General features: G+C 45.4%; 1 protein-coding gene across 1 annotated transcript; it reads right to left on the minus strand.

Moving 5' to 3' along the window:
* Positions 1-11,037: 11,037 nt before the first annotated feature.
* Positions 11,038-14,143, minus strand: LOC133144977 (prelamin-A/C-like; the record flags this gene model as incomplete). The annotated part of the gene is given in 4 exon segments (XM_061268029.1): positions 11,038-11,222; positions 11,294-11,320; positions 11,389-11,788; positions 13,895-14,143. Coding segments are annotated over 4 exon segments (861 nt in total), but the record flags the coding sequence as incomplete, so codon positions are not given.
* Between the last annotated feature and the right edge of the window lie 3,277 nt (positions 14,144-17,420).

Here is a 17,420-nt window from a genome sequence, read left to right on the forward strand (position 1 = left end):
ACCACTGGCGTGACGACTTCAAAAAGATCACGCTCACCGCCATCATGAGGCAGAAAGACGATGTCGCCTTTGCCGAACTGCTGAACCGACTCCGCGTCAAAGAAAAGTCAGATGAACTGTCGGAAATGGACAGAGCTCTCCTTGCCACGAGGTACACTTCCCCAGAAATGTGTCCAAAGCATATTCTGCATGTTTTTGCCACCAATAAACAGGTGGATGGCCATAACTCTGCGATGCTGGAACTGTTTCATAAGGACATTGTGCAGATTGACGCGGATGACTACAAGAAAGACAAAGGAACTGGCAGAATGGCAAGGCAAGCTTCCCCTGTGCAAAGCGCTAAGAATGAGCTCCCGGACTCAATCAAAGTTGCCTTGGGTGCTCGTGTTATGATCACACGGAACGTTGATGTTCAATCAGGTCTGTGCAACGGGATGTTTGCAAAAGTTGTCAAATTGGTGAACTATCCAAATGAAGCCCGTGTCCAGAAACTTGGCTTGGAACTCGATCATGTGAGTAACACAGCGCGTGCTGCTAACCCCGTGTACATTGACAGACTGGAGGAGAAGCTGAACAAGGCTGGAGTGACGCGCCGACAGTTTCCCATCAAGCTTGCTTTTGCCTGCACGATCCACAAGGTACAAGGCATGACAACGTCACAGGCTGCAGTTTCGCTGAAAGGTGTTTTCGAACACGGCATGGGGTACGTAGCTCTGAGTAGAGTGACTTCGCTCAGTGGTCTGCATATTCTGCATATGGATGAGAGAAGGCTTCATGCAAATCCACAAATCACTGCTGCTCTTGCTGAGATGGCAGAGGATTCTTTGACGAGCGTCATGCCCCTCCTTCACGTGATGCCGTCGGTAGATCGGGCAAATCACCTGGTTGTCGTCCATCATAACACCGAAGGGCTGTCTTGTCACGTGCAAGATATCGTGTCTCATCACGAACTGCTTTTCGCTGATGTTTTGTGCTTCACAGAGACACACCTCCAAGGATCAGTGGCCGATGGACGTGCTTGCTTGGAAGGCTACACGATGTTTTGCAGGAACCGAAGTGATTCTTACACAAACTGTCCTGACTTGGCTACAAAACGTGGTGGCGGCGTAGGTATTTGTGTCAAAAGTCACATCGCGGCCCAGGAAAAGAAATACGTTCAGGGTGTGACCGACATTGAATTTGTTGTGGTGATGTTGGGATCACCGGTGTTTGAGTGATGTTCCAGTTATTTATTTTCTTTCTGTGTGTTCGCAATTGTCATGGTGATTGTTCTGGTGTTTTTTAACTCGGCTGTATGTATTTGTTTGTTCACGCTGATTTCTCCGACTGCCCGAAATTTTCCATATTCTCAGTTTATGTGTATATCTGTCATCTCAGGGACACGAAGAAAGAATCCGATCTGGCGAAAGCCCGTGCGGCTCTGGACTCAGAGGCCACAGAGCGTGAACGTCTGCAGGTGAAGTTGTCCAAGCTGAAGATTGATTTTGACGAGCTGGAAGCAAGGTGAGGCCCGCCCGGCCATTTTATCAAAAATATGCCAACAACAAAATGGATAGTGGATATTAGTGCTGACACAATTGCTTTGCTGCTGGGGCCACACCACAAGGAAAATCCTCCTCGTGACTAATTGCAGCTCAATTGGACTTTCAGTTAACCATCCCATATGTGGGACTCACGATGGGATCACCGGTGTTTGAGTGATGTTCCAGTTATTTATTTTCTTTCTGTGTGTTCGCAATTGTCATGGTGATAATACTAGCCAACTTACATTGGCTCCCGGTCCATTTAAGATGTGACTTCAAGGTTCTTCTACTAACCTATAAATCGCTGCATGGCTTAGCGCCTTCATATCTCGTCGACCTAGTTGTTCCTTATGTTCCGTCTCGTAACCTTCCTTCGCAAAACGCTACCCTTTTAGCGACACCGAGGGCCAAGAAAATGTCTGCAGGCTCTAGAGCATTTTCTATTCGGGCTCCAGAGCTTTGGAATGCCCTACCAATGGATATTAGGACTGCTACCTCAGTAGAAACATTTAAGACACGTTTAAAGACACATTTCTATGACATGGCCTTTAACTAACCTGTAGTGGCCGATTCGGCTGGAGTTTGTTTTCTCTCCCTCTCCAGCCCCTCCCTCCCCCCTCCCCGGCCGGGGAGGTGGTTAGGTGGCACCCATGCTGACAGCGGCTTTCTGGATTCTCGTGGGCCAATTCAGGATGGGGGAACTGCAGCTCAACCTCCTCGAAGACACTGCCAGGACAATTGAGGGCTCCTTCGGCAGCCCTCTGCTATGACATGGACATCCACTTTTTATTTAATTGATTTTCATGTTGTATCATTTGTGCCCTCTCTGCATCCATTTCAACCTGGTGATCCTGAAAGGGGGATCCTTCCATCTGTGGTCTTCTCAAGGTTTCTCATTTTCCCCTGGTAGGGGTTTTTAAGTTTTTCCTTACCCTTTTGGGAGCTTAAGATCAGGGGATGCTTTGAGAATAATTGTCAATTTCTGTCTATGTGAAGCCCTTTGAGACTGCTTGTGATTTAGGGCTATACAAATAAACTTGACTTGACTTGATTGTTCTGGTGTTTTTTTAACTCGGCTGTATGTATTTGTTTGTTCACGCTGATTTCTCCGACTGCCCGAAATTTTCCATATTCTCAGTTTATGTGTATATCTGTCATCACAGGGACACGAAGAAAGAATCCAATCTGGCGAAAGCCCGTGCGGCTCTGGACTCAGAGGCCACAGAGCGTGAACGTCTGCAGGTGAAGTTGTCCAAGCTGAAGATTGATTTTGACGAGCTGGAAGCAATGTGAGGCCCGCCCGGCCATTTTATCAAAAATATGCCAACAACAAAATGGATAGTGGATATTAGTGCTGACATAATTGCTTTGCTGCTGGGGCCACACCCCAAGGAAAATCCTCCTCGTGACTAATTGCAGCTCAATTGGACTTTCAGTTAACCATCCCATAGTCGCACATCAATATAAATAGCGCATTTGACTGCGTCGAGGGTTTAATATTGTTTTTGCTCAGGAAGTCGCATCACATTCAAATCCTTAAAGATGAGCTGGAGTTTGAAAAGAAGCTGCATTCCGCGGTCGGTAATTACCATCACTATCGCTTATTTAATTAATGAAAATAAAGCTGAGTCATTCTCACGTCTCACGTAGGACTTGCGCATGGTCCAAAGCCAGCACGAGTCTCGCATGGTGGAGTTGGAAGCCGGCCAAAAAGTGAAAGATCTGGAGGAGGCTCTGTCTACAGAGAGGGAGCGGACCCAGAACAAGGAGGAGAGGTCTTTTTACAGCTTTAGAACATACCACAACGTTTCCTCTCATAGCAAATAATGTCTCCACGTTTGTCCCGAGGGTACGCCAAACCATGTCGGCCAGCAAATAGAGGAAACGTCCGAAGGACAGCGAGGGTTTGAGCTTGGGCGGATGCAATGTGCCTCGTCCTAAAATCGCCCAGCAGGTCACTGTGGATGAGCAGCAGGTCACTGTGGATGAGCAGCAGGTCACTCTGGATGAGGTGGACTCGTACGGCAAATATGTCAGACTCCGCAATACAGTTGATGAGGTCAGTGGATGTGTCACAGGGGAACATCTTACGAAATTTGCACATTTTCCAGTAACGACTAACCTGTTGAGATCAATTTCAACTATTAGGATCAGAATTTGGGGAACTGGCAGGTGAAGCTCCAGATTGGATCTTCTGCTCCCATCGTATTCAAGTTTGCTGCAGAATTCATCCGTTTGCTTACATAATCTTCCTGGGGGGCGTTTTCCAACTCCATTAGCTCCTGATACTCATCCAGCTGCTGGTGCATCCGCTCCCACATGTCGGCCATTTCTCGGTCTTTCTCCCTGAGGAGGCTACGCATGGTGTCCCCTCTTTGGAGACAGAGCCTCGTCCAGATCTTTCACTTTTGCATCACGGGCTGCAAGCTAGTGTCAACACAGACTTTTTAAACTTTTGCAGCTGAGACAGATTCTAAGGTCCAAATGATAAATGGTTACCTCTTTTTGAAGGTAGAGTTTAATTTGAAGTTCATGCTGGCTTTGCATCTTCATCAAGGCTTCGGGCAGTTTATTTTCATAATCTTCCTTGGGGGGCGTTTTCAAACTCCACCATGCGAGACTCGTGCCGGCGTTTGACCTTGCGCAACTCCTACTTGAGACGTGAGAATGACTCAGCTTTATTCTCATGAATTAAAAATAAGCGATAGTGATGATAATCGTGTAATAAACTGGGAATATGGAAAATGGATGGACGCAGTCAAATGTGCTATTTATGTTGATATGCGACTATGGCAGACATGGGCAAACTACGGCCCGCGGGCCACATCCGGCCCACGGGGCCGTTTAATCCGGCCCGCCAAACCTGAATAAAGTGTATTATAAATGTTTGGGGGGGTCATTTTCCCTACAATTACTATGTTTCCCCAGTAGATGGGAAAGCGCCCGCCCGCCCGCGCATTTACTCCCGGGAGCCGTCAGAAAGCTCGGTGCACACTCACAAGTACATGTGCGTACTCAGTAGTACGTAGTCATTTCATCTATCAGTGCCGAATTTTGAGTGTAGGCTGTGACGTCAATATTCTCGTAATTCGCGTGCTGAGTTTTCAGATACAGTTTTACGCTAAAGCCACCCACAAACCTTCCCCTGGAATCCTTCTATTAAAATGAGTCGCCCAAGAAAAAGCAAGGTGGACACAGTGCCGAGTGTTTAAAAGAGAGTGGCCAATTTGGCTCGACGTACGCGACGTGACGTTCAGCCACATGAACGTCAACAAAGCCAGTCACAGATCTAGGTTAATGGACCGACACCTCGGCTCTATCCTAAGAATTACCACAACAAATTTTACTCCAGACTATGATGCAACCCAATTCGGCCCGCAAGTCAAAAAGTTTGCCCGCCCCTGGACTATGGGATGGTTAACTGGAAGTCCAATGTTGAGCTGCAATTAGTCACGAGGAGGATTTTCCTTGGGGTGTGGCCCCAGCAGCAAAGCAATTATGTCAGCACTAATATCCAGCATCCATTTTGTTGTTGGCATATTTTTGATAAAATGGCCGGGCCTCACCTTGCTTTCAGCTCCTTGATTTCCTCCCTCAGCTTGCTCACCTCCAGCTCCAGACGTGCGCGCTCTTTGGCCTCAGAGTCCAGAGTCGCACGGGCATCCGCCAGCTCCGTCTCGAAAACGGCCTTCAGGCCCGTCAGCTGCCGGGACACCTCTGTTTCGGATTCAGTGATGCGCAAAAGCAAGCCGGCGTTCCCCACTTCCCGGGAACGGGCGTTGTCGACGTAAATGCCCGGAAGGTCGTTGAGCTTGCGGAGATCTTCCACCTCCTGGGAGAGGGCGTTGTTTGCACCTTGAGGAATGTTTTCTGGGGTCGCCGTCTCGAGCTTGCTTCTGCTGATCCAGGAAAGACTCAGTGTCATGCATTACACCAATGCCTGATTGCACTTATCAAAGAAACTGCATAGAGGTTTCTTCAAAGTCAAACAAAGGTTCCTTTGTAAATACACATAAAAAAAAACAACTCACTCTTTGCAATGGTTCAAAGAAACTATGCAACGGATGGATCCTAAGGGCGGCTCGGTGGGGCACTGGGTAGCACGTCCGCCTCACAGTTAGGTGGGTGCTGGTTCGATTCCACCTCTGGCCCTACCTGTGTGGAGTTTCCTCCCTCAGCTTGCTCACCTCCAGCTGCAGACGGTCGTTGAGTAGGGGTGTAACGATACATCGATACACATCGATTAATCCATATAATGCTCTACGATTTATTGGCATCGATGCTAAAGGTAAACATCGATTTATATCGCCGTGTTTGACCTCGGACATTAGACGCGACTTTATTTTGAAATCCAGTTCATTGTTGCTTGCTTCCTCTTTCCGGGAGCAGAGAGCACAGGGCTCGAAGCTTATTTTTTGCCCAAGTTGCCCTCGGGCAAGTTGGAGAAAATTTTACTTGCCCGAAACAAAATTTTACTTGCCCGAATTTTTTTGGAGTGGATTTTTACTTGCCCGACACATTTTTGCAATAAAAAAGACAACACTATAAGTTTTGCCTTCATATGCCTTCGTATCCGCCAACCGGAAACAAGCTCTGCTGGTGCGCAGGCGCAGAAGAGCCAGGGACGGGTGAGAGAGCATGCATTTAATTACGAAGCGCTTTGCCGTTATCAATGTATTGCAGACTTACACGAGAAACTAACCGCTCCCTAGAAAACAAAATGTCGGACCAGAAGCGGCAGAAGTTGCGAGAAATTATGCACAAAATCGTCTTTTTACAGCTTGAAAACATGGTATTATGGCAGGGCAAGTTCGGGCAAGTGAGGAAAAAATTCTACTTGCCCGTCTGCCATCGCTACTTGCCCCGGGCAATCGGGCAATCGTTAGTTTCGAGCCCTGGAGCAGTGCGCGGCGTTGCTGCACGTGAAAGGGGAGTCGACAACTAGTACGCGGCTCCTGGGCTGGTGCTATGGCTAGTGTCCAAAAAGACGAGGAAATTGGCTCCCCTTTAGGCTTCAAGTCATTCGTTTGGAAGCACTTTGGATTCCAAAGAAAAGATGGCTCAACGAACAAGACACGTGCAGTTTGTAAATCCTGCCATGCGGTGATCAAATATTCAGGGAGCACAAATCTCGCCGCACATTTAAAGAAAAAACACGACATCAAAGTTCAGTGTTAAAGTAAGCAATTTGTATACTACAATACTCTTGTAATTTCCTAAATAAAGAGTTTGCAGTACCTTGTTGATTTTGCGTATGAATTGTTATAAATCAGGATATTGTTCTATAGTTTTTATTAAAAAAAATGTATACATCGATCGTAGAGGACTATATCGCGATATATCGTGAATGAATCGCAGCAGGCTTTAAGATATCGGCAAATATCGTATCGTAGTTCTTTATATCGATATTATATCGTATCGTGACAAAACCCGCGATTTACACCCCTATCGTCGAGGTTGCTGAGATCTTTCTTCTCCACCAATTTGTGCTTTTCAGCAATAACAACCTGCTTTGGCGATCTCCTCTGCCACGATAAAATTCGCTTTCACAGCAGCTTCACTTTGTGATTTTGAACGGGTGAAAAACGTCTGCTGGAATATCAGCTTCTTCTTTACCTTTTCTTTAACTCTTCTACCTTCTGTCATTCTGCTCTGCATTCAGGTCTTTCAGGTTATCCAGATGTTTTGTTTCATAGTGCCGTCTTAGATTAAAATCTTTCAATACAGCCACATTAGCGCCACACATGAGACAAACGGGCTTACCGGCAATGTCAGTAAACATATACTCAACCTTTTTAAAGGCTTTGTTTTCAGAATCAACTTTTCTCTTCGGCATCATGAGGGGCTAGCTTCGCAATAACGCAGCAACAAGCACTTGTCCTGATTGCCGCGGAAAAACGCTCAGCAAGGCAGCGAAAGCACTGCATTATGGGATCTGTAGTTTATTGTGTTATCATCGCTTCATATCGTCGGGCCATTAGTAACAATAATATAAAATGATCTCGCGGGCCTTGAGTTTGACACACATATGGTTTAGACTCTTTGCAAACGCTTTTCTTTATATCTTTAAGCTGTTTGACACTTTTACTTGCTTTCTATCAGAGTTGTTTTACTCCTGCTTCGGCAATGTTTCATTTCTACACCCAAGCGATCATTGAATTCATTTTTGTCCTATTTTTCGAATTTAGCAACTGTGTAACATTGCGGCTACTGCAAGACGTCAAAACGAAGGTATTAAGGTCATTTCAAGAAGACGTACCAGTTCGAACTTAAGACTCAAACTCAACGTTTGGGTTTAGTTAGCTTTTATCATGTGTTCAGGTTTTACATTTTAAGTTACATTTGTTTTATTTTACTTAATTTTATTGCACTATAGTGCAGTGCGGCACTGTACTTTATTTTTATCTTAACATGTAGTTTGCTTATGTGACCACACGGCGGCGCCTCTCACCCGCGACAAGCTCTGATCAACTTTATTTGATGCTAGTTTCGAGCTTTACGTTATTCTTTGGAGAATAATTGAGCGGGTTAATGTCTGAAAGACAAAAACAGTTCATATTTTCTATTATTCTGTCTGCAGTTGGAACATTGCAGCACTTGACATGTTGGAGTTCAATGCCCCTCATCGGCCATTTAAATCCACTTGTGAAAAAATAAAAAATGTTGCCATTCTTTTTAATCTGCAAAAAAAAAAAAAAAAGAACAATTCCAAAAATGTTATTGATCATATATTGCCTGATTTGAACCTTGTCTCCTGAATATTACCGTTTTTTTCCGTGTATAGTGCGCAAAATTTAACGAATTTATTGTCCTAAAATCTGGGGTGCGCATTATACATGGGTACAAATTTTTTTTTTTTTTTAATTTTTATTTTTTTGTTTGTTTTTAGTTAAAACAAAACCAACAACAGGACTGACCGACAAAGTCATGGAACAAAAAGACAGGGGGACATTACCAAAGACAGGAACAGAAAGCAAACAGACATCATGACAGTAACACATGCAATGATCCGACGGTGAGCGAGGGGCAGACAGGACTTAAATACAAAACACGTTACATCGATTGAGGTGACACAGGAAGAGAGGGGCGACGCGAACAGAAACTATGGCAACCTAGACACATAGCAAAACTGGGGACGAGACGTGACAAATGTCCCTCGAAATGAAACTTGAAATCACCAAGTTTTGGTTTCCAAGGGTGTTTTTATTCCTCTTCAACGTCTCTCCCATACAGAGCCGCCTTTTTCACGTCCGCACGCCTCTTTCCCGTGCGCGCACGGAGCGCGGTGGTGCGTTTATGGGCAGTCGGAGATATCAACGCCAACAAAAAAGATTACATCCAGCCTAGTTAAGACCATACCAAAGACTATAAAAATGGGACCCATTGCCTCCCTGCGTGTGTGACGATCATTGGGACTTAAAAAAAAAAATAAAAAATCATAAAAAAAAATTCATAAAAATTGGGTGCGTATTATACATGGGTACAGGCTTTTTTTCAGCATCAGCATGCCATTTTTAGGGTGCGTATTATACATGGGGGCGCACTATACACGGAAAAAAACGGTAATTCAGGAGGCAAGGTTGAAATCTTCTTTGCGAGTTGCATACTTTGGATCCGAATCTGACGTGGGGCCGTGGTACTAGTGGTGCGCGGGGCGAAAGGGCTGAACTGGAAGGCTTGGAACCGCCTCCCAAAGAAAAAGGATGCAACTTGCAACTATTTGAACCTTTTTTTTCCCCATTGAATCCTTTCAATGTGTTAGGCTACGGATTTTAGTTATTGATCTGACTCCAAATTGCGATCAACACTTAACACAAGAGTTGTTATGTCCAAATCCACACAATGTCGCACCTAACAATTTTGCGAGTTCGTTCGGTCAAAGAGAAGACCAGTAGATTAATTAGGCCGAATTGACCAATTGTGTAATCCTGACAAAGCAAGCTAATACAGGCGCCTGGGTCTCGGGTCCTTAACACAAAAAACTTGTGTGCCTTCTGTGACCATCAAAAGACAACACATTCTTCTGGGTTGCCCAGTTTTAAAGAAACATAATATGAATATTCAAGCATGCAAAATATTGTGTGGTGATTGGTCGATGGTTGATGGCCAGCTCCTCCCCGTTTGGGTTTTCCCCTGCTCAGCACAGGTGTCTGGACCACGACGAGTTGTTATTCGCGTTCCCCGTCGGCCTTGAGATGTCCTCCCTGTCTGGACATCCTGTTCCACAATACTTTGAAGAAAACAAATTCATGTAGTCTGCACATCCCTTTCCACTTATTAATCGACCACACTACTACTAGAAATTATATTGATATGACTCTTTGTTTGATCATCTGCCCTCTGGGAAGAGGTACAGGAGCCTGCGCTCCCGCACCACCAGACTCACCAACAGCTAGATAATCTTTGGGAACAACCGGATGTTATTCTGCCGGTCAGTATCACTGCGCATGCGCTAGCAAACTCGATCGCAAAGAAATGTTTCGGATTTGTGTAGGGTACATTGTGACAGCAAACGAGCAGGTGATCGAGCAAGTGTCTGATACAACAGCATTGTGTTCGTATGGAGCGTGTTTGAAGTGAACACCAGAGAAGAAAGCGTATCTGTAATGGCGGCCTCCGGATCATATCCGGATTAAAAAATATATATATATTTATTTGTACCCATGTATAATGCGCACCCCAGATTTTAGGACAATAAATTAGTTAAATTTTGCGCATTATACATGGAAAAAAAACGGTACTTGTATTTCTTCTGCAGACAAGAGGAAGCCCAGCGCATTGATGAGGAGCTCTTCAGTGAGTACGGCTTCAGTGTGGACCATCTGATGGAGCTCGCAGGGCTCAGTTGTGGTACCACCATCACAAGAGTGAACCACACTGTCCTTCCAGAATGATCATAATGTGAATCTAAGCATCTTCTGCTATTCCTCCCCCGGTTGGGGAGCGTCGGAAGCGGTGTGCGAGGAGGCTGAAGCCAACTCGGCTCGCCCGGCCGTGCCTTCCATTCTTCTGGCGAATATTCGATCGCTGGACAACAACATGGTTGACATTCGCCTGCTGAGATCTACGAACCGGACAGTGCGTAACTGCTGTGTGCTCGTGTTCACTGGGACTTGGTTGACCGTCAACATTCCGGACTCTGCTGTACATCTGGAGCGGCTAGCGGGCGGACCGGGCCATTGTACGAGGGGGAACATCGCGAGAAGGTGGAATGCGCGTCTACATCCGTGACGAATGGTGCCGGGACTCTGTAGTGGGATGCAAGCACTGCTCGCCACTGGCGGAGTTTGTGATCTCCAGGCTGTTGGGGTCCTGAACTCCTTCCCCTTCTGAGTGGCGTCCTGTTAGAGTTAGGGTTAGGGTGCGAAAGGGACTCCAGTCGGATCCGGGTCTGCTGGAGCTCCTCGTGTGCCGTGCAGCTGAAATTGATCTCAACAGGTTAGTCGTTACTGGAAAATGTGTAAATTTTGTAAGATGTGCGATGTTCCACTGTGACACATCCACTGACCTCATCTCCTTTATTGCTGAGTCGGACATATTTGCCGTCCTGCTCCACCTCATCCACGGTGACCTGCCCGCTAGCAGAGGCCTGCTGGGTGATGGGAGTACGAGTCACAGTGCTTCCGGCGAAGCTCGAAGCCTCGCTGTCCGTGTCGTTGGGACGCTTCCTCTTCCCGCTGGCCGACGTGGTCGAGCGTACCGTGCGGACAAACGTGGAGACATTAATTGCTATGAGAGGAAAAGTTGTGGTATGTTTGTAAGCCACACACACCTCTCCTCCTCGCTGTCAAGCACCTACCTGTAGGCAATTATCTCCATATCCAGCACTAGCTTGACATCCATTAGCTCCTGATACTCATCCAGCTCCTGTAGGCACTTATCTCCAGATCCAACGCTAGCTTGAAATCCATTAGCTCCTGATACTTATCCAGCTTCTGCTCCAACCGCTCCCTCATGTCGACCATTTCTCGGTCTTTCTCCCCGAGGAGGTCTCTCTTTGGAGACAGAGCCTCCTCCAGATCTTTCACTTTTGCATCACGGGCTGCAAGCTAGTGTCAACACAGACTTTTTAAACTTTTGCAGCTGAGACAGATTCTAAGGTCCAAATGATAAATGGTTACCTCTTTTTGAAGGTAGAGTTTAATTTGAAGTTCATGCTGGCTTTGCATCTTCATCAAGGCTTCGGGCAGTTTACTTTCATAATCTTCCTGGGGGGCGTTTTCAAAATCCACCATGCGAGACTCGTGCCGGCGTTTGACCTTGCGCAACTCCTACGTGAGACGTGAGAATGACTCAGCTTTATTCTCATGAATTAAAAATAAGCGATAGTGATGATAATCGTGTAATAAACTGGGAATATGGAAAATGGATGGACGCAGTCAAATGTGCTATTTATGTTGATATGCGACTATGGCAGACATGGGCAAACTACGGCCCGCGGGCCACATCCGGCCCACGGGGCCGTTTAATCCGGCCCGCCAAACCTGAATAAAGTGTATTATAAATGTTTGGGGGGGTCATTTTCCCTACAATTACTATGTTTCCCCAGTAGATGGGAAAGCGCCCGCCCGCCCGCGCATTTACTCCCGGGAGCCGTCAGAAAGCTCGGTGCACACTCACAAGTACATGTGCGTACTCAGTAGTACGTAGTCATTTCATCTATCAGTGCCGAATTTTGAGTGTAGGCTGTGACGTCAATATTCTCGTAATTCGCGTGCTGAGTTTTCAGATACAGTTTTACGCTAAAGCCACCCACAAACCTTACCCTGGAATCCTTCTATTAAAATGAGTCGCCCAAGAAAAAGCAAGGTGGACACAGTGCCGAGTGTTTAAAAGAGAGTGGGCAATTTGGCTCGACGTACGCGACGTGACGTTCAGCCACATGAACGTCAACAAAGCCAGTCACAGATCTAGGTTAACGGACCGACACCTCGGCTCTATCCTAAGAATTTTCTTTCGGTATGGCGCCGTAAGTGGCTGCCTCCCAGCAGTGTTCTCTCTTTTCCTCTTTATTTCTTTCTTTTCTCCTTTTTCTTTCTGTCTTTTTGTCCATTCGGCGATGCTGGTGCCTTCTACCGCACCTCGGTATCTCTTCGGATCGGATATTTTGTATTATTTTTTTTTCTTCCTGGGACCGGGATCATCGGTCGAGACCGGCGTAACTCTACGGCGGCTTCCTGCTTATCCGGGCAGTGATGACCGGGTCCCTCGCCTTGGCCTTGCAGCCGCAACCCCTGTGGGGAGTCCGCTCCCTCGTGCTCGTCGGAACCAACGACTTTCGCCATGCTAGCCCCGTGGTGACCATCTGCACGTGCACCCGACTGGGTGCCCAGGACGCTGCTCACACGTTTGCCTGCTTTGTGATGTTTTTCACCGATTCACGACCACGGTCCATTGGGCGCCGTTGAACTGGACTGCCCCTACACCTGTCTATGGACCCCGTGGAGGCTATTTAGTGTGTTTTGGGGTGTTCTCTTGTATTGAGGGGTGCTGGTTGGCCACAGTTACTTTTTTTCCTTTGTCTTTTATCTTTGTTTTGCTTTGATGGCTTTTATCTTGAGCACTTTCTGGCTTTCTTTGTGGCGCCGTTGTGTGGCAGCCTTATGAGAGCCTGTTGAGTTGCGCTCATGCCATTTGTGCGTCTTTTGTATACCCACTCTGTGGTATGAATACTGCTGGGGCCTGAATTTCCCCACCCCTGGGGATCAATAAATATTCAATCAATCAATCAATCAATCAATCAACATTTTACCCCAGACTATGATGCACTGGCAAAAAAGGGAAACCAACAATACTATTGATTTCTTTATTTAGATGTATTCTTTCACTGATTCTTCAAGATGATGTATTTGGTCAGAATGTTTGCCGTTGGATGTGATGTTGCCTCATTAGATAAACATATTTCATAAATCTGACCTGCAGGCGCTGAAGTGATGGAAAATGTTATACATCATAACAATGTCGTATTTAATAAGAATCACTGATAGTAGTTTTTTGGTGAAATATTTTTTTAATGCTGTTAATAAATGCATTTGTTTTCAAAAAATCCATGCTAAAAGTAAAAAGCTTTTATGCAATGACCTTTACATGTCATTTATATGACCTTTACACACAAACACTACATCCATCTGCTCCTGGTTCGGCCCCCCGGTCAAAATTTAGAACCCAATTCGGCCCGCAAGTCAAAAAGTTTGCCCGCCCCTGGACTATGGGATGGTTAACTGGGAGTCCAATGTTGAGCTGCAATTAGTCACGAGGAGGATTTTCCTTGGGGTGTGGCCCCAGCAGCAAAGCAATTATGTCAGCACTAATATCCAGCATCCATTTTGTTGTTGGCATATTTTTGATAAAATGGCCGGGCCTCACCTTGCTTTCAGCTCCTTGATTTCCTCCCTCAGCTTGCTCACCTCCAGCTCCAGACGTGCACGCTCTTTGGCCTCAGAGTCCAGAGTCGCACGGGCATCCGCCAGCTCCGTCTCGAAAACGGCCTTCAGGCCCGTCAGCTGCCGGGACACCTCTGTTTCGGATTCAGTGATGCGCAAAAGCAAGCCGGCGTTCCCCACTTCCCGGGAACGGGCGTTGTCGACGTAAATGCCCAGAAGGTCGTTGAGCTTGCGGAGATCTTCCACCTCCTGGGAGAGGGCGTTGTTTGCACCTTGAGGAATGTTTTCTGGGGTCGCCATCTCGAGCTTGCTTCTGCTGATCCAGGAAAGACTCAGTGTCATGCATTACACCAATGCCTGATTGCACTTATCAAAGAAACTGCATAGAGGTTTCTTCAAAGTCAAACAAAGGTTCCTTTGTAAATACACATAAAAAAACCAACTCACTCTTTGCAATGGTTCAAAGAAACTATGCAACGGATGGATCCTAAGGGCGGCTCGGTGGGGCACTGGGTAGCACGTCCGCCTCACAGTTAGGTGGGTGCTGGTTCGATTCCACCTCTGGCCCTACCTGTGTGGAGTTTCCTCCCTCAGCTTGCTCACCTCCAGCTGCAGACGGTCGTTGAGTAGGGGTGTAACGATACATCGATACACATCGATTAATCCATATAATGCTCTACGATTTATTGGCATCGATGCTAAAGGTAAACATCGATTTATATCGCCGTGTTTGACCTCGGACATTAGACGCGACTTTATTTTGAAATCCAGTTCATTGTTGCTTGCTTCCTCTTTCCGGGAGCAGGGAGCACAGGACTCGAAGCTTATTTTTTGCCCAAGTTGCCCTCGGGCAAGTTGGAGAAAATTTTACTTGCCCGAAACAAAATTTTACTTGCCCGAATTTTTTTGGAGTGCATTTTTACTTGCCCGACACATTTTTGCAATAAAAAAGACAACACTATAAGTTTTGCCTTCATATGCCTTCGTATCCGCCACCCGGAAACAAGCTCTGCTGGTGCGCAGGCGCAGAAGAGCCAGGGACGGGTGAGAGAGCATGCATTTAATTACGAAGCGCTTTGCCGTTATCAATGTATTGCAGACTGACACGAGAAACTAACCGCTCCCTAGAAAACAAAATGTCGGACCAGAAGCGGCAGAAGTTGCGAGAAATTATGCACAAAATCGTCTTTTTACAGCTTGAAAACATGGTATTATGGCAGGGCAAGTTCGGGCAAGTGAGGAAAAAATTCTACTTGCCCGTCTGCCATCGCTACTTGCCCCGGGCAATCGGGCAATCGTTAGTTTCGAGCCCTGGAGCAGTGCGCGGCGTTGCTGCACGTGAAAGGGGAGTCGACAACTAGTACGCGGCTCCTGGGCTGGTGCTATGGCTAGTGTCCAAAAAGACGAGGGAATTGGGTCCCCTTTAGGCTTCAAGTCATTCGTTTGGAAGCACTTTGGATTCCAAAGAAAAGATGGCTCAACGAACAAGACACGTGCAGTTTGTAAATCCTGCCATGCGGTGATCAAATATTCAGGGAGCACAAATCTCGCCGCACATTTAAAGAAAAAACACGACATCAAAGTTCAGTGTTAAAGTAAGCAATTTGTATACTACAATACTCTTGTAATTTCCTAAATAAAGAGTTTGCAGTACCTTGTTGATTTTGCGTATGAATTGTTATAAATCAGGATATTGTTCTATAGTTTTTATTAAAAAAAATGTATACATCGATCGTAGAGGACTATATCGCGATATATCGTGAATGAATCGCAGCAGGCTTTAAGATATCGGCAAATATCGTATCGTAGTTCTTTATATCGATATTATATCGTATCGTGACAAACCCCGCGATTTACACCCCTATCGTCGAGGTTGCTGAGATCTTTCTTCTCCACCAATTTGTGCTTTTCAGCAATAACAACCTGCTTTGGCGATCTCCTCTGCCACGATAAAATTCGCTTTCACACCAGCTTCACTTTGTGATTTTGAACGGGTGAAAAACGTCTGCTGGAATATCAGCTTCTTCTTTACCTTTTCTTTAACTCTTCTACCTTCTGTCATTCTGCTCTGCATTCAGGTCTTTCAGGTTATCCAGATGTTTTGTTTCATAGTGCCGTCTTAGATTAAAATCTTTCAATACAGCCACATTAGCGCCACACATGAGACAAACGGGCTTACCGGCAATGTCAGTAAACATATACTCAACCTTTTTAAAGGCTTTGTTTTCAGAATCAACTTTTCTCTTCGGCATCATGAGGGGCTAGCTTCGCAATAACTTGCAGCAACAAGCACTTGTCCTGATTGCCGCGGAAAAACGCTCAGCAAGGCAGCGAAAGCACTGCATTATGGGATCTGTAGTTTATTGTGTTATCATCGCTTCATATCGTCGGGCCATTAGTAACAATAATATAAAATGATCTCGCGGGCCTTGAGTTTGACACACATATGGTTTAGACTCTTTGCAAACGCTTTTCTTTATATCTTTAAGCTGTTTGACACTTTTACTTGCTTTCTATCAGAGTTGTTTTACTCCTGCTTCGGCAATGTTTCATTTCTACACCCAAGCGATCATTGAATTCATTTTTGTCCTATTTTTCGAATTTAGCAACTGTGTAACATTGCGGCTACTGCAAGACGTCAAAACGAAGGTATTAAGGTCATTTCAAGAAGACGTACCAGTTCGAACTTAAGACTCAAACTCAACGTTTGGGTTTAGTTAGCTTTTATCATGTGTTCAGGTTTTACATTTTAAGTTACATTTGTTTTATTTTACTTAATTTTATTGCACTATAGTGCAGTGCGGCACTGTACTTTATTTTTATCTTAACATGTAGTTTGCTTATGTGACCACACGGCGGCGCCTCTCACCCGCGACAAGCTCTGATCAACTTTATTTGATGCTAGTTTCGAGCTTTACGTTATTCTTTGGAGAATAATTGAGCGGGTTAATGTCTGAAAGACAAAAACAGTTCATATTTTCTATTATTCTGTCTGCAGTTGGAACATTGCAGCACTTGACATGTTGGAGTTCAATGCCCCTCATCGGCCATTTAAATCCACTTGTGAAAAACTAAAAAATGTTGCCATTCTTTTTAATCTGCAAAAAAAAAAAGAAAAAGAACAATTCCAATAAAGTTATTGAACATATATTGCCTGATTTGAACCTTGTCTCCTGAATATTACTGTTTCTTTCCGTGTATAGTGCGCAAAATTTAACGAATTTATTGTCCTAAAATCTGGGGTGCGCATTATACATGGGTACAAAAAATGTTTGATTTTTTTATTTTTATTTTTATTTTTTTTTTATTTTTTTTTAGAAAACAAAACCAACAACAGGACTGACCGACAAAGTCGTGGAACAAAAAGACAGGGTGACATTACCAAAGACAGGAACAGAAAGCAAACAGACATCATGACAGTAACACATGCAATGATCCGACGGTGAGCGAGGGGCAGACAGGACTTAAATACAAAACACGTTACATCGATTGAGGTGACACAGGAAGAGAGGGG

The sequence above is a fragment of the Syngnathus typhle genome, linkage group LG20 (assembly GCF_033458585.1).
Source record: "Syngnathus typhle isolate RoL2023-S1 ecotype Sweden linkage group LG20, RoL_Styp_1.0, whole genome shotgun sequence".
In the NCBI taxonomy this organism is placed as follows: domain Eukaryota; kingdom Metazoa; phylum Chordata; class Actinopteri; order Syngnathiformes; family Syngnathidae; genus Syngnathus; species Syngnathus typhle.